At 46.4% G+C, this 25,141-nt stretch overlaps 1 protein-coding gene across 5 annotated transcripts in view; it reads right to left on the reverse strand.

Annotated features, from left to right (window-relative positions):
* RALY (RALY heterogeneous nuclear ribonucleoprotein) overlaps positions 1 to 25,141 on the reverse strand; it is a 270,120-nt gene that overhangs the window by 42,379 nt on the left and 202,600 nt on the right. For all 5 annotated transcript variants that reach the window (XM_074970295.1, XM_074970299.1, XM_074970298.1 and 2 more), the window contains one exon: positions 3,033 to 3,297. In XM_074970295.1, coding sequence (XP_074826396.1) covers positions 3,033 to 3,288 — 256 coding nt within the window. In that variant the 5' untranslated portion in view covers positions 3,289 to 3,297. The remainder of the gene's footprint in view (positions 1 to 3,032; positions 3,298 to 25,141) is intronic.

The raw sequence follows: 25,141 nt of genomic DNA on the forward strand, positions 1-25,141 counted from the left end.
CAAGGTTACACTCAAGTACTTCAGACAGGGCTCGTTTCAGACCGTTGATTGAGAAAGGAGACATAAAGTGGTTCCTTGGTGGCTTTGTTGTTTCGGTGAAAGGCTATTACCAAGGTTTTGGAGGCACTGGGATGGAGTTTCCAGTACTGAGGCTGGAGGAGAGGATGTTGCTGATGGTGGTAAGGTCTTTGCCTTGTGGCACAACAGCAATGCCATTGGCACAGATGAATTTATGCCAAGTTTTATCAGGTAACTCGCTAATGTAGATGTTGAATAGTGAAGGAGCCAGCACAGATTCTTGAATTAGACTATCACAGAAGGTGCATGCTTCGCTGATATACCCATTGACCAGGAAATGGTATCTATGGTTGCTCAACATAGTGGCCAGGAGTCATATAGTGCTATGGCATTTGATAACCTTTGATGCCTTGAGCAATAGCCCATGTCTCCATACCATGTCATACACAGAGGAGAAATCTATCAGCACGGTTCCAGTTTTTAGATTCCATCTGAAGCCAGCCTCAATGTGACCAGTAATGGTGAAAACCAAGTTGTGGAAACTTCGTCCCAGTCTGAAACCAGCCTATTGCTTTGGCAGGATGGCCTCAACCATAGGGGTGAGAAGGCCAGTGAAACCCTATCCATTAACTGGTGAGTTGTGGAGAGGAGTGATATTGGGCAACAGCTGGTTTCCCATGTTTGTGATGTCAGTGACTATCACCTCACACCAGTATTTTGGGATCTTCTCTGTCAAATATATGGCAGTGAATACATCTGTCAACTATCCTCTTCTCTTTGCTCCCAAATTCTTGAAGAATTTGGGATATATCATCCTTGCCAGAAGCTTTCCGACTTTTAGTGGCGATGTGGGCCTTGATTATTTCTTCTCGAGTGTCTAGGGCTGAGAGTGAAGTACCGGGGCTTTGTCAGACATTTTGAAAGTGCTCTCTGCACCTTCTGTCTAGTCAGTTTGTCAGTTTTGGTCGTTGAATTCGAGAGAAGGTGCGAGGCGACAGCATTAGCCGTCATTTTTGATGGATGGTATTTTGCTGGGTCAGCAGCTGCAAGCTCACGGAGGCGTGCCCAAGCTTTGCGACCACAATGAGCGAAGTCAAGACCCTCCACGTTCTCATTCCATCTTCTCAGGCGCACACAGTTCAATGAGTCTACTATTCCTTTGTTGCGTCCGGATCACTGCTCTTCTCACCCTTTTTAAAGAGTGCCTCTGTCTCTGGCTGCCAGCAAGGAATACAGACCTCGCCATAGCCACGAGGAATGTGTTTCACAGCAGCTTTGATAAGAAGATGAACAAGGTGATAGTATTCTAGGGAAAACTTGATACGCTGCATCCTGTCTTCAACGGCTGCGGTACACGCAACCCAGTTTGCTTTGCAGAAATTCCAACACCGTTTCAGCATTGATTCAATCAGCAGAACTCCACAGCTGACCTGCAGGATGGTGGAGTCGGGTTGGCTCCAAGGAAAGTTTCCAAGCACTGTTTGTAAAGCTTGCAGGGGGACATCAATATTGTCCTTCATCAGAAAACAGAGGTCTGGGTTGTGTTTAGTGTTCCATGTGGCTGAGCGAAAATTCCCTACTTGTTTAGGGTTGTAAAAAGGTAGACATCTACAAATGAGGCCCACTTTGTGAGCTGCTCACCATTTCTGCTGTAGCCCCATTGCGAGTGGTGGCTATTAAAGCCACCAGGGTACACATCTGGGAGGGGAAAAGACGGTAATCTGGGCTCCTGCCATTCAAGATTTGGAGGTTTGTAGATGTTTGTTATGGTCAGTCAGTTCTCTGATTCTCATCGCAAGCAATAGAGTTTCCCATGGTCTTGAATTCCTCCAGGACTGCGACATCTCTAAGACCACGGCTGATGGATGTGGCAAGGCTGTACTTCGCGTTGTTCATAGTGGCAATGAGTTCATAGCCATACATTTAGGATCTTGCAGCTTGCTCAGACTCTGCAGTATGAGTTTCTTGCAGAGCAGCAACATCAATGTTATTGACCTAAGAACTCTTCAAAGATAGTCACCCTTAGTATGTGACAGACCATCCACATTATGTTGACCTACACATAGAGCTGATCCTGCAGTTCTTCAAGGCCACCCCAGATAAGGACTCTTAACAAATGTCACAGGACAAGACAACAGCCTTCATGTGGTGCTCTGTTCCATGTTATTGGCTAACATAATGTATTTCTCTGACCTCCTGGTATGATTATCTCTGCCACTGATCTCCTGTATTACCTTGGGTGAGTCACTTTACTTATCTGACAGAACAAGGAGTAGTGGTCTCAAGTTGCAGTGGGGTTGGTTTAGATTGGATATTAGGAAAAACTTTTTCACTAGGAGGGTGGTGAAGCATTGGAATGTGTTACCTAGGGAGGTGGTGGAATCTCCTTCCTTTGAGGTTTTTAAGGTCAGGCTTGACAAAGCCCTGGCTGGGATGATTTAGTTGGGGATTGGTCCTGCTTTGAGCCGGGGGTTAGACTAGATGACCTCCTGAGGTCCCTTCCAATCCTGATATTCTATGATTCTATGATCTGTGTCCGTGTTTCCCATCCCACCCTTTCTCAGTTTAGTTTCCAAGCAGTTCAGGACAGCTCACTCGGTATATGTAGAGTGCCTAGCACAACAGAGCCCTGATCTTAGTTTGGGCCTCTAGGTGTGTCCAGAATATAAATAATAATAACAAGGCCTTTTGCTTCTATGACTTTTAAACTCTATTGCCCACCCACTGTGATAAATAAAATAAATACAGATAGATACTAAATGACACACACACGGGTTGAGAACATCTATTTTTCTCCAGACAAACTCCCTGACAGATGTAGAATGAATTGCATATGCGATGCAGAAGTTATTTAACATCAGCTACAGTAGAAAAATATATTAAAGGAAGACATGTGATTGTTCATGGGCCTGTGCTTTCAGGACTCCCCTCTGACAGCTTCTGCAGCTGCAGCTCATGACATGAGTTTGTGCCTTGATTACAAGGAGTAGAAAGAGGACATCAGGACTCCTTACCTAGCGTCTGCCCGGCAAGTATTCGTCCGTTCTCCCCCAGGACAGCGGCCCGTGCATGCCTCTCATTCGAGTACTGTACGAACGCATAGCCCTTGTGAACGGAGCAGCCCACGACTCTGCCATACTTGGAGAAAATGGTCTCCACATCTGATTTCTTGACGACGGCTGTGTTGAGATTCCCAATGAAGACTCTGGAGTTGATGGACTTGGGGTCGTTCTTGTTTGTGATGTTACTTGTCTGCACCTTCAATGACATCTTGAACACCTGAGTGAACAAGTCAGGAGGGTCAGGAAGGTTGTGTGACATGCTAGAGGGAATAGCATGAATGTAATAAAAATGGGGGGCAGAGAGAGAGGGATTTGGGGCTTACAGCCCTTCGTCAAACTGCAAAACAATAAACAATCCCATCACTTCATGCAGCAGTTTGTGGGGACTGCAGGTGCCCCCAGATGCATGGCTGGAATAACAGCTGCAGAAGGAAGAGGCTACACTGCAGTTCTGCACCCCAGAATTGTATTTGAGGGGATTGCATGTGACAACCCCACCACTTGGGCCCGTCCATGTAAACTTTGATTACTCCAGCTCCCCGTGGGTGGAGTAGCTTGTCCCCATGCCATTTCTTTCACCCAGTTCTGGTCCTTCTCATTCAGACAGACCTAAAAAAGTCAATGGAAACTTCAGCCTTCTGTCTGCCGTGCATATTTTGCTGAGCTGCTGTAGAACTACGCTATTCAGCAGGGCGCTTTTGTCTGCCACTTAGGCTGTACCTGAACATGCACAGTAGTACTGAAAGCCATTTTTAATATGCAGTGCGGTGCCTGCCTTGGAACACCACTGGGCATGTCAGATTCACATTTCCCACTCTCTCTCCCGGCTCATACATTATTCGCTCCCCCAGATCAATCTGAACAGCGTTGTACTGTGCATTAGAAAGCCGAACGGAGCAGGCAGCCAGACTTTCACTTTCATTTTCTTTTCAACAACACAAAGTCAACATAACCAGCGCCAGCTCAGCTCTGTGCTGGTGTCACTAAAACCAATACCAGGGCTTGGCTCACTTTTCCTCCAGTGCCCTACAGCCTCCACCTTCTCTGGTGCATCCTGCTCCAGGCTGGTGCAGAGATGTGGTGAAGCCAATCCCACCTCTTCTGTTGGCTGGGTGTCTGCAAGTGTTTACAGAAGCCTGAAGGAGACTCTGAGCGCATCTGAGAAAGCACTGAATGCCCGCAGCTCTCACTGGAGTTACGTAGATAAATAGTGACCGAGTTCTGGTTGCTCAACGCTTCTCAGGATCAGGGACTAAAAATCACTCACCTAGGCCAGTGCCAGGAATATTGCAGTTTGCCCCAGAGCGAGATTGCTTTGTGTGTAAGATCCTGCAAGCATCGTTTCCTAGACTAAAGGTTTGATACCAGTTATCAGAGCTACAAGCTACAATTTGGGAATTTTAGATAAAACGTATCTAAAGTTCACTTTCTTTCATCTATAAAGACTGTACAGGGGTATCAGGAGGTTCCTCTGGCTTCTGGTAACCATGGGAACAGGGTCTGTGATGTTGTGAATACCCCCCTAAGATGTGTGTGTGTTCCGATTTAGTTTTTCTGCACTTTACTTTGCATGTGTGATGGTTTATTAATTATTTCAGATAAAAACACAATCATTAAAAATAATGAAAGATCTCATTGTAGGATTCTGAGTAGCAGCCGTGTTAGTCTGTATTTGCAAAAAGAAAAGGAGGACTTGTGGCACCTTAGAGACTAACAAATTTATTTGAGCATAAGCTTTCGTGAGCTACAGCCCACTTCATCGGATGCTGTTCCCTTGCATGTTGAGTCTGATTTCAAGTTACCTAAAGAAAAAGTCACAGCAGTGTTTTCACAACTAGCTCAAAATGAAACTCCAAGGGCCAGTTTTTGAGTGCTCTCAAACGGATGCTCTGGGAAGAAGGTGGCTGTGACTTCCCCCTCTCATGCACCTGTGCAGGGGCCACTTATTTAGGTCCCTACACATGGATTTTTGCAGGCAAACTTTAGGCTTTCCATTCTCCTTTGGCATAATTCCTTTCTGTCATGCAATCCCTGCCCTGAGTCCTCATGTGCTGAACAAAGTGAAGTTAAGTGCTCCATTCTGGGATCCTGTAGCTGGAATAAAACACAGGCATTCCATACCACAGCAGGAATCGATCAGCAGTGCAAATTATGAGACTGTGTGCTGAAATCCCCAAATTCTCCTAATTGACTCAGCTACCAGAGGTACCTGTAATGCCCAGGTGAGTCCTGCCAGTCACACAGAATATCCAATCCAGGTTTTGCACAGTATTTAAATGTCTCTGGAGGCACAACTAGGGCTATATGGTGTCATCTAGGCACAGGCCTGAACTGAGGGTGTGAAACCTGCTCTCCATGGCATTTCCAGCCGGCTCTGTGGCTGATGTGAAGGGGAGGGAACAGGGGAGTGGCCCCTCCTCCTTCCCCATCCCATTTGCAGTGATGTGAGTCTGCACACCCCCAAGCAGAGGGACTCTGCTTGTTACAAGCCCCTGTGTGATGTGTGTAACAGACAAGAGCTGCCTCCCTCCACAAGGGTCAGTCTTAACGTGACCCAGAGGAGTCAGACACCTCTTGGAGCACAACGTATTAAATGTCCACCAGTGAGTTCAGTTGCTTCTCACAGCACAGGGGCGAGTTTTTTCCCCTTCCTGAATCCTGTGAATGGAAAACGATCTGAGTCCCGATTCCTAGCCAGGTGAAATATAAGAGTCAGCTAGTAATCCGGTTGTGCATATGTTATTTGGGTAGAGCATACACCAGCATCACACCAGACAGTCTCCACTGGGTGACAGTTCCTTCACTGCTTGCTCACATTCTTGTAATGAGCTCAGATACCAAAATGATGATCATGGTATAAAGACAAAATAGATAGACAGAAAGCATGGTGTATACGGGGATACATAGACAGACAGACAGCAATGTGTATATGGGGATGGATAGGTAGATAGACAGATAGATTTTTACATTTATCCATAATTTTTGCATCATAAAGAGAAAAAAACCCAGCAGATATAAGTAGCTGTATGGGAAAACGTACAGGAACTGAACATATTTGCACACTCTTGTAATACATCCCAGTAACTTGGCTGACAGGACAGTCTGGCTTGGAAGCCAAAACTACTGGTTGTAGTAAATAATTTGTAAATTCAAAAGGTAGACGGTAGAATTTACACTATAATGGGGTTAGCAGTTTATTTTGCTTTCCCATCCTATCAGGCCTGGCCCCTTTGAAATTTGATTTGATTTGGATTTCATTGAACACAAACTGCAACCTAGTCAAAAATGCCTGGCATCAGCTGATTTCATGACAAGTTTTGCATGGTTTTGAAATCGCAGCTCAGCCCCTTGTCACTCTGGCCCCGAATCAGCAGGGTGCTTAAGCATCTGAGTAGGGAAAGTTAGGCAAGTGCTTAAATTCATGCTGAATCAAGATTGATGACCTGGGTCTGGGTTTGCCTGGAAGGCTGCCAACCTTACGAAGCTTTGGCTGAGTTTGTAACGAGACTTGGGATGTTTGGCTTGGTTTGGGGGTTTGTAATATATATATTTGCAAAGTTCGACTCTGAATTTTCTTGAGGCTGGAAACAAGAAGTCCTTGTGATGAGCCCAGTTAGCTAACTACCCTCACACACAGGCCATGGGCTGGGGCTACAAGATTGCCTGCAGTGCTCTTTTTGATTTTGGGTGAACATGTCATTGATTCATCTGTTGCTTCCCCAGCACATCTGCATCGGGTGCCATGTCCCCATTACAATCTCTGTCTCAGGTATTCTTGAATTTCAGCATCTGATATGTTTCCATTCTGTCTTGTCAGCCTTATTCCTGTGACACCCTGTATGGAGCGGAGCCATTTCTCACTCCAGGAGCTTCTCTTTTCATCCCTCTCTGAGCTGATTGATTGCAATCCACTCCTGGTCACTTGTAAAAAGCCCCAGTGAATTTGTTGGCCTTCACTCAGTTCCTGGTGAATTATAGTTTACACCACAAAACAACAGCTTTCTTCTTACAGGTCCAGACAAGTAGCAATCTCAGCTACACAACAACGTGCAGCATGGAATAAAAACAATACCATAACATTGCTTCACTGGATAATGGATTTTTGTCACCGAGGGTGAAATTCACCCTCTGCAAAGGGTAGCATGAGTACACTAGGCCCATGTACATTTCACATAAGCTCTGCACAAGGGTGAATTTCATCCTAAAGGAACAGTTATTGTTGCACTTCCCTGCCATTAGGCTATCTGTAAGTGCGGGGTTGTGGAAAGCGGTTACCATATTCTACTGCTGTTCAGTGGCCCACCTGGAAGAAGTTGGTGACTGAACTCTGTTCCCCAATGGGTAGGTGTTAACATCAGTTATCACCTTTTGCCCTACAGTGCCAGTCTCCTCAGAGAGACCAAGGGTTTAATGTGCCATGGACCCCTGAAATCCTCTCCCAGCCCAAGAGTTGGTCCCTTTACAGCAGGACTCAGGCACGTTTCGGGGATGGAGTCAGGTTAAGATTACACGTCAGCTGCCTGTGCTGTACCTGCCCTGAGGGCTCCAGTCTCCAGCGATGTCGGTTGTACACGCTGCAGAGTTTTGCCAACACGAAATACATTTAGAAAAAATGGTCTTAAAAAAGGAAAGACCGTTCCCAACGAGCACAGAGCAAGCAGACCCTCTGTACATCATCACGCTCAGTGCCATAGAGTGGGGATCAGGTCGCCCCTCGTTGCAGGGTTCAGAACCTGTCTGTGAGGGAAAGGACTCTGCCCCAGCCATGGGCGAACTGCTGCTAGCTATACTGTGCTTACCAGGATTCTAATCTGACACTTAGGGTTTCAGTGAGATGCTCTGGCGGGGAATCTCGTTCAATATTGAAATCCATTTTTATTCATAAACCAGAGCTTTAAAAATAATACAGAAAAGCTTTTACCTGCTGGTACCTAATGAAAGTTCTAGGGCCCCACTTGTAAAGTGAAAAGAAAAGGAGGATTTGTGGCACCTTAGAGACTAACCAATTTATTTGAGCATAAGCTTTCAGGAACTACAGCTCACTTCATCGGATGCATTCAGTGGAAAATACAGTGAGGAGATTTATATACACACAGAACATGAAAAAAATGGGTGTTTATCATGCACACTGTAAGGAGAGTGATCACTTAAGATGAGCTATTACCAGCAGGAGAGTGGGGGTGGGGGGGAGAAAACCCTTTGTAGTGATAATCAAGGTGGGCCATTTCCAGCAGTTAACAAGAACGTCTGAGGAACAGTTGGGGGGGGGGGGAATAAACAAGGGGAAATAGTTTTACTCTGTGTAATGACTCAACCACTCCCAGTCTCTATTCAAGCCTAAGTTAATTGTATCCAATTTGCAAATTAATTCCAATTCAGCAGTCTCTCGTTGGAGTCTGTTTTTGAAGTCTTTTTGTTGAAGAATTGCCATTTTTAGGTCAGAAATCGAGTGACCAGAGAGATTGAAGTGTACTCCGACTGGTTTATGAATGTTATAATTCTTGACGTCTGATTTGTGTCCATTTATTCTTTTACGTAGAGACTGTCCAGTTTGACCAATGTACATGATAGAGGGGCATTGCTGGCACATGATGGCATATATCACATTGGTAGATGTACAGGTGAACGAGCCTCTGATAGTGTGGCTGATGTGATTAGGCCCTATGATGGTGTCCCCTGAATAGATATGTGGACACAGTTGGCAACAGGCTTTGTTGCAAGGATAGGTTCCTGGGTTAGTGGTTCTGTTGTGTGGTATGTGGTTGCTGGTGAGTATTTGCTTCATGTTGGGGGGCTGTCTGTAGGCAAGGACTGGCCTGTCTCCCAAGATTTGTGAGAGTGTTGGGTCATCCTTTAGGATAGGTTGTAGATCCTTAATAATGCGTTGGAGGGGTTTTAGTTGGGGGCTGAAGGTGACGGCTAGTGGCGTTCTGTTATTTTCTTTGTTAGGCCTGTCCTGTAGTAGGTGACTTCTGGGAACTCTTCTGGCTCTATCAATGTGTTTCTTCACTTCTGCAGGTGGGTATTGTAGTTGTAAGAATGCTTGATAGAGATCTTGTAGGTGTTTGTCTCTGTCTGAGGGGTTGGAGCAAATGCGGTTGTATCGTAGAGCTTGGCTGTAGACAATGGATCGTGTGGTGTGGTCTGGGTGAAAGCTGGAGGCATGTAGGGAGGAATAGCGGTCAGTAGGTTTCCGGTATAGGGTGGTGTTTATGTGACCATCGCTTATTAGCACCGTAGTGTCCAGGAAGTGGATCTCTTGTGTGGACTGGTCCAGGCTGAGGTTGATGGTGGGATGGAAATTGTTGAAATCATGGTTGAATTCCTCAAGGGCTTCTTTTCCATGGGTCCAGATGATGAAGATGTCATCAATGTAGCGTAAGTAGAGTAGGGGCATTAGGGGATGAGAGCTGAGGAAGCGTTGTTCTAAGTCAGCCATAAAAATGTTGGCATACTGTGGGGCCATGCGGGTACCCATAGCAGTGCCGCTGATTTGAAGGTCTACATTGTCCCCAAATGTGAAATAGTTATGGGTGAGGACAAAGTCACAAAGTTCAGCCACCAGGTTTGCCGTGACATTATCGGGGATACTGTTCCTGACGGCTTGTAGTCCATCTTTGTGTGGAATGTTGGTGTAGAGGGCTTCTACATCCATAGTGGCCAGGAGGGTGTTTTCAGGAAGATCACCGATGGATTGTAGTTTCCTCAGGAAGTCAGTGGTGTCTCGAAGATAGCTGGGAGTGCTGGTAGCGTAGGGCCTGAGGAGGGAGTCTACACAACCAGACAATCCTGCTGTCAGGGTGCCAATGCCTGAGATGATGGGACGCCCAGGATTTCCAGGTTTATGGATCTTGGGTAGCAGATAGAATACCCCAGGTCAGAGTTCCAGGAGTGTGTCTGTGTGGATTTGTTCTTGTGCTTTTTCAGGGAGTTTCTTGAGCAAATGCTGTAGTTTCTTTTGGTAACCCTCAGTGGGATCAGAGGGTAATGGCTTGTAGAAAGTGGTGTTGGAGAGCTGCCGAGCAGCCTCTTGTTCATATTCCGACCTATTCATGATGACAACAGCACTTCCTTTGTCAGCCTTTTTGATTATGATGTCAGAGTTGTTTCTGAGGCTGTGGATGGCATTGTGTTCTGCACAGCTGAGGTTATGGGGCAAGTGATGCTGCTTTTCCACAATTTCAGTTTCAGGGAGTTTCTTGAGTAAATGCTGTAGTTTCTTTCGGTAACCCTCAGTGGGATCAGAGGGTAATGGCTTGTAGAAAGTGGTGTTGGAGAGCTGCCGAGCAGCCTCTTGTTCAGCTATCTTCGAGACACCACTGACTTCCTGAGGAAACTACAATCCGTCGGTGATCTTCCTGAAAACACCATCCTGGCCACTATGGATATAGAAGCCCTCTACACCCCACTCTCCTGCTGGTAATAGCTCATCTTAAGTGATCACTCTCCTTACAGTGTGCATGATAAACACCCATTTTTTTCATGTTCTGTGTGTATATAAATCTCCTCACTGTATTTTCCACTGAATGCATCCGATGAAGTGAGCTGTAGCTCATGAAAGCTCATGCTCAAATAAATTGGTTAGTCTCTAAGGTGCCACAAGTCCTCCTTTTCTTTTTGCGGATACAGACTAACACGGCTGCTACTCTGAAACTTGTAAAGTGATCTCAGTCCAGCTCCTGCAATTACGGCTGTATCTTTAATGCACGGCGAGCATCTTTTAAAAATGGTTATATTGCTCAGAATAAATGAAAGCCAGCATTTGCACCCAGGGTTTTGCCCTTGCAATCAGCCAGGAGCTCAGTTTCGTGGCTGCAGATGATGACATTTAGGTGTCAAACTCCCTGTACTGCAGTCTGCTGGCTCTCTAGTCTTGCTTTTACATTTCAGTGGCAGAGCTTGTGAATTCAGCCTCCCTAAATGCCTAGCGCTGCAACGAGCCGAGTTTCCGATGAACAGCAGGTGTCACTGTTACCTTGGGAACAGACAGGCTGTCAGCCACTCAGTGACTTGGCTATTAACTAACTCCAATCCCTTTTCCATAACCCTAAGCCATGCTGTTCCGATTGCCTTGCCTGTGGTATTCCAGAGACAGCAGCTGAGAAAAGGACTCATCTCTCAAAACAAGGGGGGAAGGCTGAATTGACAGTTCTGTGAAATCAAATCTCTAGTCCTGCTCTATCCGCCTGGACATCACGCCAGTTGCGGTGGTTGCTGAGCACATAAGAAGATGACAGCGGTGATAGCCTGGTTTTTCCCTCCCTCTTTCCAGAAGCAGGTCTGATTATGAGGAACACATTACTGCATGTTTCATACATATTGTATGCTACTTCCATGGGAAAAGCTAGCTCAGAGAGATGGAACATGAAATCTCTGTCTCAGAATTTCACTTTAGAGTTCGGGGGGCAGGAAATGTACCTTTGCTGCGTATGCCAGACTGGTGACCTTACCTGGACATTGCCCCTTTCTTCCCAAAGCACTTTCCAAACCAAACACTCTGCTACAAACGAGACAGCAACCTCCGCTGAAATGCAGCTGCCTCTCTGCCAAATTGCAGTGCCTGCTTAGCAGAGCCCACCAGCTCCATGCTTCCTTCCTCTTCCTATGTTGTCAAACACTCCTGACCCAGCCCTTTAATCTTAAAAGCACAAAGGAAGAGACGGTCCGGTCCTTTCATTGTTTTAAACCGTATTATACCAAGCGCTTGGAAATATGGCATAGGGAACAATCCTTTACTGGGTGCAGTGGGAGGCACTTGATGGCCTAATATATCATTTCCATCTCGACCCTCTTTGATTCTATTAACCCAACACTAAGATTGGAAACACTGTGCCTGCTAGATTCCACTCTTAACAAGCTGGACGTAGTTTGGGTTTGCTACGATTAAATTTCTCTTTTCACTCCTGGAGCTTAAAATAGCCAGAGGTTTGTTTTCTTTAAGAATATAAGAACGGCCATACTGGGTCTGACCAAAGGTCCATCTAGCCTAGTATCCTGTCTTCCGACAGTGGCCAATTGTCAGGTGCCCCAGAGGGAATGAACAGAACAGGTAATCATCAAGTGATCCCTGTCATCCATTCCCAGCTTCTGGCAAACAGAGGCCAAGGACACCATCCCTGCCCATCCTGGCTAATAGCCATTGATGGACCTATCCTCCATGAACTTATCTAGTTCTTTTCTGAACCCCGTTATAGTCTTGGCCTTCACAACATCCACTGGCAAAGTGTTCCACAGGTTGACTGTGTGTTGTGTGAAGAAATACATCCTTTTGTTTGTTTTAAACCTGCTGCCTATTAATTTCATTTGGTGCCCCCTACTTGTGTTATGAGAAGGAGTAAATAACACTTTCTTATTTACTTTGTCCAAACCAGTCATGATTTTATAGACCTCTAGCATATCCCCCCTTATTCGTCTCTTTTCCAAGCTGAAAAGTCCCAGTCTTATTAATCTCTCCTCATATGGAAGCTGTTCCATACCCCTAATAATTTTTGTTGCCCGTTTCTGAATCTTTTCCAATTCCAGTATATCTTTTTGGACATGGGGCAACCACATCTGCATGTATATTCAAAATGTGGGCATACCATGAATTTATATAGAGGAAATATGATATTTTCTGTCTCATTATCTATCCCTTTGCTAATGATTTCCAACATTGTTTACAGAGACGAGCTTTCGAGCTTACACAGAGGTGTTGAAGTCTCACAGTGCTTTACACAGGTTAGCATCATTATCCGCATAGCAGAGTTGGGGAAACTGAGGAATAGAGACGTTAAGGGCCAAACCTTTTCAAGTGCTCACTAATTCTGGGGCCCCAGTTTGAGATATCTAGGGCCTGCTTCTCAGAAAGTACTGAGCAGCCACTGAGATCCCTTTGGAAAATTTGGGTCCTTAGGCCTTCTCCTACTTCTGCTGCCTTCCAAATCAAGGCAAAGCTTTCTTTGAGTTGAACTGGTGACAGTTGGCTTCTAACAGGTCTCACAGGAGAGGCGCATGAGCTAGGAATCAGGCTTGGGATGAAAGGAGCTGGTGGTTTCTGAGGCCAGTTTTTGATAGACAGGCGTGCATGTTAAAACCAAATAACCAGCCACTGTTTGGCCCCCATATTGGCGTGTCAGCAACAACTCCCAGAACATGGCTGAAGTGTATTGGTGGCCTGGGATGGGGGAAGCTTGCATGACCACTGCTCTTGTGTATGATTCCTGTTGCTAAACAGCAGCTTGTAGTCTCCAGGGGCTGCCAAACTCAATTGAAATAATATCCCTCCTCCTCCCGTTTTCACCGAAGTTAATAGCAAAACTCCTTATTGACTCTACAGCCCAAACCGAGCACTCTGGTCATGAACAAGATCTGATGAACAAGGGGCCAGGTGCTGGCCTCAGTTGGCCTGGTGTAATTCTGGAGTGTCTCCATCGACTTCAGTGGAGTTATTCCAGAATTGCACTGGTGTTTCTGGTATCAGAAACTCAGTGTTGGTTACTCCTGTGATTTTGTGATCAGTCTCACAATATTTGTTCTTTTTCAGACAGCCCCAACTTGGAGTCGTGGTTCTGGGGGGCCCGACTCATGGTTTTTGAATGCTTGGGGTCCCGGAATACATCCTGTTGTCTTTACTCTTTGCCTACTCCAGACTTAGAACCTAATTCTGATTTCACTTAAACCATCATAAAACTGGAGTCAATGCAGCTACTCTTGATTTACCCCGTGTGTGAGAGAAAACCAGTCCCCAGGGCGAAGAGTTTGAATTCACTTAGTTCTCCACTATCGGCTGGCACCCTGCCTGTGAACTGTAGGTTTTAGCTACTCTGCCCTAAGCAAAGCAGAACCTGGTTATTAGCCATCGTCTAGGATTCCTGGAGAAGTGAAGGGAAGATGCTGATAATTTGGACTAGGTAGTCGATCAGCCTTTTTTAGCCTCTGGCCCTCATAAGAAGGTCCTGCCTTAGGAAAATGCCTTTGGCAACTGCAGGGAGAGAAAGAGTTTTCCTCACATGCCAGAAGTCCCGGGGATTGCTGATCAATAGGACTTCCTCTGCTAGGGAATGGGGAGCACAAGGGGCCACAGGGACTAGTACATGATGAACTGTGATCTTCACCGTGTCCCATGCACTATAGCGTGACGTGCTCAGGCACTCTCCGCGGAAGGAGGGAGGTTATTGTCTTAATACAGCTGCAGCTCCAGTATGAATGGCTTTTCTCCCTCTGTCACATTCTTTTCCCAGGAAAGCAAGCTTGCCTTGCCTTGGGCCTGGTCTACACTGGGGCCGGGGGGATCGATCTAAGATATGCAACTTCAGCTATGAGAATAGCATAGCTGAAGTCGACGTATCTTAGATTGACTTAGAATCATTTACTTTGCGTCCTCGCAGCGCGGGATCGACGGCCGCCGCCGCTCCCCCGTCGACTCCGCTTCCGCCTCTCGCCCTGGTGGAGTTCCGGAGTCGACGGCAGAGCGATCGGGGATCGATTTATAGCGTCTACACTGGACGTGATAAATCGATCCCCGATAGATCGATCACTAACTGCCGATCCGGCGGGTAGTGTAGACGGGGCCTGTTCCTTACAGCTTGGCAGTTGCTCAGTGGCCTGGGAGAGTTGAAGGGGGGAGGGGTGGTCTCAACCTACAGATTGCTGGAATTACTCTCACCACCAGCATTACCTAGGAAGACAGGAACAGCCAGACTGGATCAGATCAATGATCCAGCCAGACCAGGTTTCTGTCTCTGACAGTGGCCAGCACCAGATGTTTCACAGGCTTGATCTACATTACAGACTTATGTCGGTGTAACTACATCACACAAAATCCACTCCCCTGAGCGACACAGTTATACCATCCAAACTCTTGATGTGGATTGCACTATGTCAATGGGAGGGCTTCTCCTATTGACATAGCTACTGCCTCTCGGGGAGGTGGAGTACCTACACACTTCACAGTAGTGCTATATGTGTAGAGAAGTACAGAGCAAGGTGCAAGGAACCCTGCTGCAGGTTGTTGTAAGATAGCCTGGACCTGGAAGGGAAAGTTTCTTCTTAACTCCCAATAGCTAGAGATTGCAGAAGGGTTTATGACCCATCCAAACTTCTTGTTGATTTTTCTTTTGGTATTTACTGTTATAATTCAGTACTTTTGCTATCCAGGTAAAATTTCTGATCCCATTGTAATCCTGCTAATCTTTTGGTTTCAATGAGATCTGGTGGCAGTGGGTTCCACAGTCTAACTGTACATTGTGTATAAAAGCATTTCATTTTTATCAATTGTGAATTTGCCACCTTTCAATTGCATTGAATGTCCCCCACAACCCCCACCATGTTCTTGTGCTGTGATATGGGGATAACAGAAGTTCCCAACCTCCTTTCTCTGGGCTGTTCATTGTTTTAAATATTTGTACCATGTCCCCTCTTCTCCATCTCTTCACTAAGGTAAACAATCCAAATCTTTCCCATCTCTCTTCACATGAGAGTTAGTCAAGCCCCTAATCATTTTAATCTCTGAACCCCTTCTAATCCTGAGAGGATAAAGGAAGAAAGAGGCCCTTGAGCTCCCGAGCCCAGGAGACACCTAAAGTTAGTGTGTGTGTGTGTGTGGGGGGGGGGGGGTGCCTGTTCTGTTAAGGGTGACTAAAGTCCTGTAAGAGGGTGGGAAAACTTGCCAGAGATAATATAACGTTGAGTTCACCTGGGGCGTTCTGAAAAGCCTGTATGCCTGATCTAGCCCCATGTACTAGCACACACACATAGCTAAGAGCAATCCAAAAGCTCACACTGGGTGCTTGCAGCAGGTTCCACATGCCCCCATGTTAGATGCGCTTGCTTTTGTGCATGTACTTTTCAAAACCTGGTTCAGGAGTTGGGCAAGCCTGAAATCCCTCCGGAGGGAATCTAATCCGCTTGCTTGGGTTTGCCAGGATCCAATACCATCACCCACCTCACACCAGCGAGGTGTGTGAAAAGGTCACTCTTGGGTTTTGCACAGGCAGGTAGGAATCTCATTGCATTATGCAGCCACTTGGTAGAAGGGGCAGAAGACTAGTAGTCCATTTGGTTGCTCTTATTAACAAATGCTCCCCCCATCAGTGTTTCAGGTTAGCTTTTAGAATCAGATGTTTTGAATTTGCATAGCATTTTATTTGGTTTATTTTAGCTCCCAACCTGCTCAGATAATGTCTCCTTAGCTTCCCTGCTTCATGCTATCTCGGTAGAGCCAGGCCTTTTTGTTCTCCTCTCTTTCAGGGATCCTGGGAACCCTGGTTAGGAAAAAAACCCACCCAAACCCTAGCACCAAATCAAACAAAATCCTGCCTGCCCTCCACCCCTCCCCGCAGCATCTCTGAAGAACGAAAATGCCAATATCTCAGGTGCTGTCTTAGGAAAGCTTCAGCCTGCTATTAGCCTAAATGCTTTCCAAATTCTAATGAGCCCAGAACGGTGATATTTACAAATGTTTGAATCTCGGACCAGCTGTTTGTGTCTGTAAACACTAATAACGTCAGCAAGCTGAGCTCTCTCAGACTGTGTAGGAGGAATGTGGGTAAAGCTGCCTCAGTGCAGCAAATATGTGGCCTGAATAGAGAGAGGGATATGATATCCGAATGATTTTCAGCAGAATAGCAGGCCGTATTCCATTGAAATCAATTGGGCCAGATCCTTAGTGGGTGCAAATCAGGGCAGTTCCATTGAAGTCAGTGGAGCTAATCCACAGAGTGTGTTTAGTTTTGTAAAAGAGGGAAAAAGCTGGGGACAAAGCACATCTTGTTCTGGGAGTATTGCTGCCTGATGAGTCTTTCACTCTGAGAAGTGACATATCAGTGCTCTGCCATTTTAACTTCCTTGCTAACTAATAAAATAACCACTTAGCACTCTTACAGATCGCACTTTTCACCCCCAGATCTCAAAGCTCATCACAGAGGTGGGTAATCACTATTATCCCTCCTCTTACAAAATGGGGAAACTGAAGCATGGACACATGACATGATGTGCCTTGGCTCACAAAGTGAAATGGTAAACAAAACAAATCCCTGTAACTTGCTTCATACAACTGCTCTGAGCCTTGGACCTGCCTACTCCTTCACCTGGCAATCTGATCATTGTAATTCTAGGGGTGAAATGACCAACCTTAAGAAAGCTGCAGCTGGTTGAGAACTCAATAGCCCATGTGCTCAGAAACACAAGCTTTCGAGACCCACACCACTCCTGCGCTCTGCTGTCTTCTTTGGGTCCATTGGAAACCATGGGATTCCATGGGATTGGCCCAAATTCCCTGAGGGGTCTCATCGCTCTGCATAATTATGGCCTTCCATAAGGGTTATCTTCTCCCACATCAGTGGAGTTGCCAGCCTTCAGAGCGAGGCCAGAGTGTGCGGGAGACGACTGTCTCAGCACCTGGTCCATGCCTTCAGAGCTCACTCTCAGACCACATCAGGATGAGTAGGAATCAAAGGCAAACCCCATTTCTCTTGTTACCATTCCCACAGTACCACTACCACAACTTCCTCCCCTGAAACCAATCAAAATCCCCATCCACAGTAAACAATCAAGTCCCAGCTGACAGGAGAGGAATGAGAGAAGCCTCTCTTTGTGTGCATACGTTACTTGGAGAGGAACTCGGACGCCATGGTGATGAGGAGCCATAAAGGAACCTCCATCGATAGCTCTGTTCCTGCTGTCATGTCCCTGTACTCCCCTCACCCACCTGCCGCACAGCGCCACCCTTTCCTCCAATCTCTGTCCAACTTCCCTGACCCTGGAGTATGTCACTTCACCTGCCAGCTCCCTCTCCCTGCAGTCTCCATCCTAGTTCTCTGCTTAGCTACACCCTTCCCCCGCACTCATCCATCTAGGTGTTTATGTCCTTCACTGTCCTACCTCCTATCGCTCACTGCACTTCTGTCTCCATCCCCCGCTGGCCCCATATCTAGTCACCCCACTCCTCATCTCTCCATCACTCCTCTGTTCCACCTGACCTCTGGGCTCTCCTACCTACCTCTACCTCAGTCTGGCTCGTGACACTCCTCCACTCTTCCCCCTACTCTGCTGGCCTCACTCCTGAAGCTGGGCACTCTGCTACTCCCCTCTCCTGGGCACAGCTCCATTACTTTACGTGGTGGTGAAACGTGTTACAGTATATGGTAGGCTTGCAAGGAATGGATAATAGATCACCTCTTTCAGGGTCCCCTGTAACCGCTCTTGCTTGAGGAGGCTGTCCAGGGATTGCAGAATGAGATAGGATATGGGATTGAAAGGCATCTGGATGGCAGGCACACACTCCTGCTCAGACGCCAGATGGTGGACACAAAGTCAGGCCAGATGATGGGCAGGCCACTAAGAAGGACTTGGGATGGAGACAGCAAGGATCTGGAGTCTCCACTGATGTGCCAAGCAAGATGCTACATGAGTGTAACCTGCCCATCAAAATTCTTCTTTCAAGCTGGATAAGGAACAATAACCTCTGCTCTGGGGCCAAACCTGTAGAAAGCAAACATACTTCTGGATTATAATGCTAGCTCTGAGAGGGAGTCTTGTATAGTGGTTAGAGCAGGAGGCAACTGGGAGTCAGGGCTCCTGGGTTCCAGCTCTAACTTTCTGTGAGACTTTGGGCAAGTCATTTACCCTCTCAGTTTAGTAACAGTGGCCTGTCTGAGTCTTAATGAACTGTTTACAAAGTGCTTTGAGATCTTGGACAAAAAGCCTGTGCGAGGAATAATTCTGCTGGTGAGACAGTAGCCCATACTAGCCTATTGTTCCCCAAAGAAAGCACCTTCTCTGCGCCCTTTCAGAGATTTCACTGCAGGCCTTTCCCCCCCTTTTTCTTTAACATATAATATTCGTTTCATAGCACTTAGTGCCCCTGTTACTGTAACAACTAAAAAAAGGACATTTTTAATCATCACATATTAATATTTCATGCTTCCACTAATTGCATTCTCGCGATGTGAGCATTACACGGCGTATGCAGATTAAATCCAGCACTTTATCAGCCACATTGGCTTTGGTTCTTTCTACGGGGGTTGGGGGGTGGGGTGTACAGCTCTCCAGAAAGCATCTACATTGTGCAGCATCTTATCAAGCTGTTCTATTTTTGATATGTTGAGTAAAAGGCCAAGGAGAGTCCTGGCTTGAAAAAGAGCAGAGGGTCTTGGTGATATGTCTGATTTATGGGGACGAGGGGTGCAGGGGGGTGCTGCAGCACTCCCAGGTTTTATGCGGGGCTCCGCTGCTGGCCTTGCACCCACCCCCAGCTGTGGCCCCAGCCTCAGCCCTCTTATCCCTGTCCGGGTTCCCGCCTCCCGGAGACAAAGCCCTGCTCCCAGCCCCAGCTCGGAGGGGCAGGGGGGGTGGAGGGTGGGCAGCGGACAGGGATAAGGGGGGTGGCTTTTAGCACCCCCACTATTAAAAGTGTTCCAGCTAGGGTTGACAATTTTGGTAGGACGAATTCCTGGAGATTTCATTAAAACATAATCTTTAATTAAAGATTAATCTTTAATTCCTTGAGACTCCAGGACAATCCTGGTGGGTTGGCAACCCTAGTTCCAGTGGTCTGATTAGAAAGGTGCATGCTGCCGAGACTGACTCTATATGACGATTATAATGGTGACAATTGTATTCATGGCATGTTACATTACCACAGCCATTATACCGATCTACAGCACAACGAAGGCTGCAACATGCTCGACTTGAGTTAAAAAAAAAAGGCGAAGAAAAAGAAAAGAAACAAAAGGGTGAAACGAACTTCCTGTCATAATACCTGTCAGTTACACAGGCATGCTTCATCTGTAGAGATCAGAGTGCGTCTCAAAGGCAGGCAAGTACCTCTATCCCCCTGTTCCAGGTGGGGAAACTGAGCCACAAAATGGGGAAGTGACTTGTCCAACTTCACACAGCAAACCTGTGGCAGAGCCTGGGACAAGATGTGCATCTCTCAGCAGGATGCCCAGTCCACGGGGCCTTGCCATCCCCCACGGACTGGAATGTGCAAAGCATATGCAGGCTTTGTGGAACAGGCTTACAAATATCCCCATCTAGATCTTGCTCCCTTTCTAGTGGTTGAGGGGAGGATGGTAGGTCCACTGCCCCTCCACTGTCCCTGTGGTCCCTTCAGGTGTTATCTCACCCATCTGTCTCCCCTTATGAGCTCCAGAGTCTCTCTTGCATCTTCAGGACTCCCTTTCTTTCCTGGCCAAGGTTCTGACTTCTATCTTTCCCAATGGTGGGGTGTGAAAGCAGCAAAAAAACAATGTGTGAGCAACCAGGAAAGCACAGACGGCCCCCTGGAATCTTACCTTTCTAGCCATGTCTCAATGTAGAGTTTTCAGACACCAAAGAATTAAACATGTCTTATAACTGGTTCTCTGACTCAGAAACGCACCTAAGGAGACTGGAGGCAGTCAATAAAGCAAACGCTGGAAGCATGTACTTCCATGGCTTTGGCTCGACCAGAATTTAAAGGCGTAATGTTAGATCGTGCGAGCTAGTTCAATCTAACGAACACCTTCTCAATCTGTAATCAGAACACAGCATATTGTACTGCTGCCCAAGTCCACTAGTCGACATAAAGCCTGCATGAGCCTTGGCTCTAACTTGATCAGCTTAGCATATCGTGCCTTGTTTTAGAGTTTGAGAAAGCCGCATTGCCCACCCAAAGCATTACACATAACGAGGCAACCCCCCCAAAATCATGAACTTGGCTTAAAAATCACAAGTTTTTAAAAATGAAGACATGTTGGGCCTTTCCCTCCCCCCCGCCTTCTGGGTTTTGTGGTTCTAGGGGGGTCACATTTTCCAGCTTTCCCCCACAATCAAGAGGCTACGAACACCCTTTTCCAAAATGAAAATTTGAGAGTCACATGACCCTGGGGGCTGGGGCTTCAAGAGAAACACCAAATATTGCAGGACTCACAGTACAATTGTGAGAGTCGAGAACACTGAGACTGTTAGGTCGAGCTAGTTACTGTGTTCTAACATCACACCACTATATCCTAGTTAAAAAAAAAAAAGTGTGTGTGTGTCCTATAAATACCGTAATCACTTTAAAATAGTACCTACCTGGGAGATCATTAATGTAGGGGAATATTTATTTCCCTTTGTAATTATATTGAATTAAAAGGAAGTTTATACTGGAAACATCTGCCCCATATTAAGTCACCGGAGTGAAGATCTTTATCTTTTTTAAACTCCCTCCTGAAGAGCAGAATTTCTTTAATGCCTTTTTAAACATCTGTTTGCTCACATGCCATTTGACCTGTGGTTTAACACTGACACAACCACTGTGAAATACAACAGAGTAATGTCATTCATAATCAATTCAAGCAACATAAGGCTCCATTCAGTACTCAGCTATACTTGTGTATATCAGTGGTAGCTCAGCTGAAGTCAGTGGGGTTACTTTTGATTTACACTAGTATAATGGAGAACAGAACTTGCCCCATGGGGGGGAACTTCGGTTCTAATGCCAAGACTGGTTAAAGAAACATCAATATTCAGAGGAAAATTGCCACTGTGAACCATTTCCCTTGGTTGGGAAGTAGGTTTAGTCATTCCCCAAACTCCTGTTTCAGGAGGTAGTGAGAAGAGTTAACAATCTTGTCAGTCCTGGAGACTTTATCATGAATCTCACTTATTTGGCCTTTCTCTTAAAGCACCAGCTCTTGGAGTCATGTGATTAATGGAGACTTTCAGCTTTCATCTAACCCCCCCCCCCAATAAATTTCTAGCCCTTGTGGTTGCAGAGAAAAGCTCAAAGATGTGACCCTGAAAAGCTCAAAAGCCAGAAGACAAACAAAAATAACCTCATATTTCTTATTTTTGAAATTCTCATGCTGTTTAAACCAGTCTCCTGATTTTTGATTGCTTGGGGTTGGCAACACTGTGACATTTCTGCCAATTAAAATGTTACCAAAACCAGCCTTTTACAGGCCCTTGAAACCTGATGCCTGACAAACTAAAGACAGCTTTCAGGAAGGGTTTTAAAATAAAACAATATAGTGCCCCATTGCTACCAGCCGCCAGAGGTTTGCTGGCAAAAGCGTCATTCTTCTCCAGCACTGTACATCTCTCCACGTCTAGCAGTGGCTCAGAAGCAAGTATACCTGTGTACTCTGGTCTGGCCCGTTCTGTTAATATGGCAATGCTTGTTGTGTTAAGACAGAGGCAGTAGGATCTGCCAATGACCTGACCACATTTAACCCAGGTCAATAAGTTGAGAGAATGCTACCAAAGCGGTCAGATGCATCTTTCAGGAGCTCCAGGTACCTGGGATGTGGTCGGTTCCTTACTAATTGCAAGGAGTGGCACAATGATGAATTGGGCCTCAAGGGTTTTCACTTCAACCGTGCCTGATCTGGGCTGCTGGAAATCCTGTCCCAGCACATTAACTCTCTGTCTGCCGGACCAATAGGCCAGACATCCTCCTGATGCATGCATTTATTTCGTCTGGCTTAAGACACCTGCCTCACACAAACAGCACATTAAAATAGAAGGATCCTCCATCCTATCTGAAAAAAAAATACAGTCACATTGTCTATGTTACAGCCAGTGCTAGAGTAGCAGGCTTCATTAGGGGAAGAGAGAGGGTGGGAGTCCACACCCCCATAAAATGGAGCCCCCTCCCATTGCCTCCCTGCTCTCTAATCCTGATCCTGGGACTGACACTCCCCATAGATTTCATGCCCAATTAAATACATCAGAATGAAGCTTGTTCACCAAGGCCAGGGCTGAAAAAATTAACATGAGATTAATTAGCTTTGCATCCCCTAAAGGTCAAGGAGCTCTGGCATCATCACTTACTCTCCTGGCTCAGGGAAGCAGCCAGAGTAATTAGCAACATCGAGCAGGCTCTCGGAGCTCTCCTATTGCACCCCTCTGCCAGGGGAGAGGCAACATGGCCAGGCGGCACGCATCCTCGGCCCAGAAAGGGCCGTGACCAGCTCTCCAAAGCACACGAACTTCCCTTGACAAAGTGACTCAGCCAACGGTGCTTTACATCTCTGACAGATTAGAATAGGGGTGCTTGAAACAATGCCATGGTCACTGCTGTCACTACCATGCAGGAATCCCTTACAAATATTGATATTCAATTCAGTCACAGCCTACGGCCAGAGCTGGTTTACTAGATAAGCTATTTTTCCTTCCTGCTGTAAGTGCTTTGCTTCACAGATTAGCTGTTTAATTGAGAGCCAGGTGTCTAAGGCCCCAGAGGACTCAATCTTAGTGATGAACTGTCAGTGAAGAAAAGGCAAAAAAAAAAAAATCCACTTCTCCCTGATTACATAAGGCTCTCCTTATTTCAGTGCAAGGACGGCACATAGCCAGGCTGTTACTGCCTCCTTATCGCAGTTGTTCACAAAGGCCAAACATGAGTTTTCATCCTGTACCTCGGCTCGGTTTGGTAACAAGTTTCCCACAACTTGGTTTCTCTGAGAATTAAAAAAAACAAAATAAAAGCCCCTCACAGAGGAAGACTGGGTGGGTTCCGCAGTCATCAAACCCCTCTGCTCGCGATCAGCCGCTCATGCTCTACAACACATGCCCAGTTCTACTCTCTGAGGTACCACTTCTGCGGAAGCCTCAGAAAGGCTTCCAAGGGCAGAATTTAGCCCAAAGAGTGTTCCAGGTAGCATGAAAGCATCATCTTTGGACAGATGGCTGCTGTAGTATCTCCAGCTTACCTGGAAGAAGCAATAGACACCAAGCTTTCTGCAGCAGGTTAGTCTTAATTGTTATAGCAGAGGATGGAGAGCCAGGACTCCTGAGTTCTATACCCAGCTCTCCCTCTGATTCAGTGTGTGACCTTATTCAGGTCGCTGAATTTCTGCATCTCAGTTCAGCTGGCTGCAAAAGGGGGATACTGTTACGTACTGACTAAAGGGTGGGAGGTCCTAGAGAAGTGCATAGTAGTATTATCTTGTGAAAAAGCTTGCTGTGGTCAAAATCCCTATCCAGGTTTGCAGACTCTAGAGTTTGGGGCAGTTTTGAGAAATATTCAGAGTTCTGCAACTTTTCTAGGCTGAGTCTCCAGACTCTACCATGGAATCTCTCAGCCCATCAGCCAGGCTGTTGCTTGCCCCCTCCAGAAGAAGGCAACCTTTTCAAGGAAAAATATGAAGGGATTCCAGATAAATCACTGAGAGCCATAATCTAGCCTGGCTTCTTGATTTGGCATCACAATATTGTCAGTTTTAATGATCTAGTTACTCCATAGGATGATGCCAGTTGGCAGGGCCTATGTCAGAGTCCCAGGTGCCTCTCAAAAGCCTATAAACAAGTGGTTTGTTAATAAAAGATGGAAAGCAGATTTGCTACTCAAAGACTTTCATTTGGATGAGGGAAAGTTTGTGAACTCAACTGCTTTTGCCCTTAAAGGTCACTTTTTCATCAAGGGTTTCCAAGAGGGACAAGAAGAGCCAGCAGGTGTTCTCCATCTCTGGTCCCAGTGATTCTGCAAACCAATAGACTGAGATTACTTGCTTTGCCACGGGCGGTCGTATTATCAAGAGGGGATTGTGTTTTGTGGTGGGGAAATTTGTGTAAAACAAGGCTCAAGCGCTGGAGACTCTGAGAACACACGAAAGCATAGAGCAGACTGGGAGCTGACCTCAGGTTGACGAAGATTGACTCTAGTCTGCCAGAAGGCTTGTTGGGGTCAACAAACCTACTGTGACTCACCAAAGATGCCATTTTCCTTTGATGTCACTCCTGGTACCATCCAGGAAATTGTATTTCCAAATTGGTTCCCCTCATTGACCAGTCTGCATGCCCAGTGACCCAATGAGAACATCACTCTTGGAGGCGTCGCTTTCAGTGCCAGCACTCCTGAGCAGGATGTTAGAGGACATGGCACCAATAGGCTTTGCTGTGGGGTCACGGTGCCTTTGGTCTGCTGTACCATCCAAATGCTTCAACACCAGCAGTGTGCAGGCTGGAAGAGCCCCACCCAATATGAACTGTGAGTGGCAAGGCTAGGGACTCTCGTATGAAATTATTCCAAATGCACTTATCTGTCCAACTTGGGTTAGTTCTACTTTAACTCCCTCATGCTACAAGGGACAAAACACACTTCAAGTGCTGCCCCA

The sequence above is a fragment of the Natator depressus genome, chromosome 13, assembly GCF_965152275.1.
Source record: "Natator depressus isolate rNatDep1 chromosome 13, rNatDep2.hap1, whole genome shotgun sequence".
Classification (NCBI taxonomy): Eukaryota; Metazoa; Chordata; order Testudines; family Cheloniidae; genus Natator; species Natator depressus.